Genomic DNA, 2,386 nt, shown 5'->3' on the forward strand with positions numbered 1-2,386 from the left:
AGAGAGAGAAACCAGGTGAGGATGATTGTCTGTCTTGTTTTGTTTACTTGTGTCGAAAAAAAGCCATAGAAAGCAAGTGTGCATGTGTAAGTGTGAGAATATCATTTGTCGAGGGTTTTTGAGGGGCAGTAGGTTCAGGTTGAGGGGTAAGGGGAGGGATTGGAGGGGCGGTGAATGGGAGGTTAGGGAGGTGGGAGGGGGTGACAGGATCTCAGTACTCACTGTAGGGGACACACTCATACTGGATCTCCAGGTACTTGTAGGTCCCTGGGCATGGGTCTGGGAACACGTCCGACCCGGCTACCACCACACACTGGGTGCGGTTATTACACCTGCGAGAGTAGACAGACGGGGAAGGAAGGGAGAAAAGAAAGAGAAAGGAGGAAGTAAGTGAAAAAAATGACGAGTGCCATTGCCACCAAGACAAAGAGGAGTGGGTACAGAAAAAACATCTTCAGGCTCTGAAAGATGAAGAGAACGGTAGGGAAGAGAGTAATTTCACACTAGACTAGATCATGTGACAGCTGCACCAGAGGGGAGGTGGGAAACAGAGAGGGAGGGAGGGATGGGGGAAAAAGAGTGGGATGAAGGATAGATAGAAGGAAATAGGGAGGGAAGAGATAGAGAGAGGGCGAGTGACGTAAGAGTCTCCTCTCCAGGGGGATTGTGAGTGGGAGCAATTAGAGGTGAGAGAACAGGGAAGGACAACAGGGGCTAAGGCAAATACTCTACCAGACAAAAAAGAAAAACATTCACAGGCAAATACCTATATCTAAACAGCATTGCTGCATGCCTTCTCACGTTTTCACAACCAGAGAAACACCCAGAAGAAAAGATACACATCCTCACACACATGCACTCACTCATTCTGATCACATACTCCTTCTCTATCCAGGTCTTAGCATTTCTCCCCAGTGCTGTCTCTCACTCCATTCATATCTCAAGTCTCTGCTGAACTCACTCTATCATCCCATCATTTCTAGCAGTTGTGCTTCCTTTAACCCCTTAATACTCCTCTCTACCCCTTCCCACCCCTCCTCACTCCCCAAGCTAGCACCCTGTGCCTCCAATACATGTGTGATGGATAGCTGGGAGAGCGCTTCCATTGATCTGAGCTCAGAGGAAGCAAATGCTGAGCGTAAGCACAGAGAGAAGCTGTAAGAAGCCCCACAAATACTCTTGCAACAAAACATACACATTCACATAAACACACTCTCGCACATACAGTATGTGCCACTAAACACACACACACATACAACACCATACACATGCATGTCTCGCTAAGATGCAGAAATTCTGGACAAATAGTTGTGAAATAGCATCTTGTTTTCTTGGCCAATAACTGTCTCTGACTCGCTAAAAATACAACAGATCAATAGTTACCTCTGTGACATAATCTTAAAGGCGTCGGGCAGGTAACACTGCACATTCTCCATCTGGAAGGGGTCTGCGTCACAGATCTTGTCATCGGTGCGGCCGTAGTTGGCTGTCTCAATCATGATGACATCACTTCCAGGGCAGCGCAGCTCGATCGGGTAGCCTTCACATGCCAGCTCTCGACGCATCAAGCCAAAGGGCATCATTGACCGGCTCAGAGCTGGAGTGGAAAGAGGGAGAGAGGCAAAGTTATTGATAATTCAATGAATCTTAATAGTTTTAGGAGGCACTTTATTATTCAACCACATTGTAAAAATGATGTGTAGTATTTGACAAGAGCAGGCAGAATGAAAGTGGTTCCTATTGTCCTCATGTAAAACACAAATGAGCTATTATTGACTTGCCTTCACTAAGCAGTAATGGTTCAGTACTGTTGAAGGCACAGCCTTGCAATTTTCACATTGGAACATCACAGATACATATTGACATGACATTTGCAGCTACAAGCTTCTCCAATAAGATATTGCACCACTTGTGAAACAAACTGTGAGAGCTTCAAATGTTAAACTCCTACTGGGCAACGGCATATCCTACTCATCCCCACACCAAAGAAGAATTGTTTGTCCTTCCTTTGGTCTATTCCACCTCAACAAGGTGTCAGAGCAGCTAGGGTTCACTCTGAATAAGGAAGTCATACAAAGACCAAGCTAATAAAGACAATTTGTGCATGTGTACACCTTCACCTCTGATGTGTACACCATTTACACACCAACTGCTTTTAATCAGCCATCTGAGAGGCAAGTCAATGCACTACTGTGGCCAGCAGCAGGACTATGTGTGGAGAAGTGTCAGCAGGGACAGCGTGGTACTCAGGGTTAATCGCTGAGCCAGGCTGAGAGGCACGAAAGAGGGCTGCAAAGAGCTGTGAGAGAGACACTTGTTGTCTCTCTATAACTGAATACCTTTCCTACGTCTCTTCTATATTCACACACACACACACACACACACA

General features: G+C 46.1%; 1 protein-coding gene across 3 annotated transcripts in view; it reads right to left on the reverse strand.

The window, feature by feature from the left end:
• The window catches only part of adgrl1a (adhesion G protein-coupled receptor L1a), a 104,595-nt gene that overhangs the window by 41,540 nt on the left and 60,669 nt on the right, over positions 1-2,386 (reverse strand). For all 3 annotated transcript variants that reach the window (XM_032538531.1, XM_032538530.1, XM_032538529.1), the window contains 2 exons: positions 1,384-1,597; positions 223-332 (listed from right to left, as the gene is read on the reverse strand). In XM_032538531.1, the coding sequence (XP_032394422.1) occupies positions 223-332; positions 1,384-1,597 (324 nt within the window). The remainder of the gene's footprint in view (positions 1-222; positions 333-1,383; positions 1,598-2,386) is intronic.

The sequence above is a fragment of the Etheostoma spectabile genome, chromosome 15, assembly GCF_008692095.1.
Source record: "Etheostoma spectabile isolate EspeVRDwgs_2016 chromosome 15, UIUC_Espe_1.0, whole genome shotgun sequence".
NCBI classification, from domain to species: domain Eukaryota; kingdom Metazoa; phylum Chordata; class Actinopteri; order Perciformes; family Percidae; genus Etheostoma; species Etheostoma spectabile.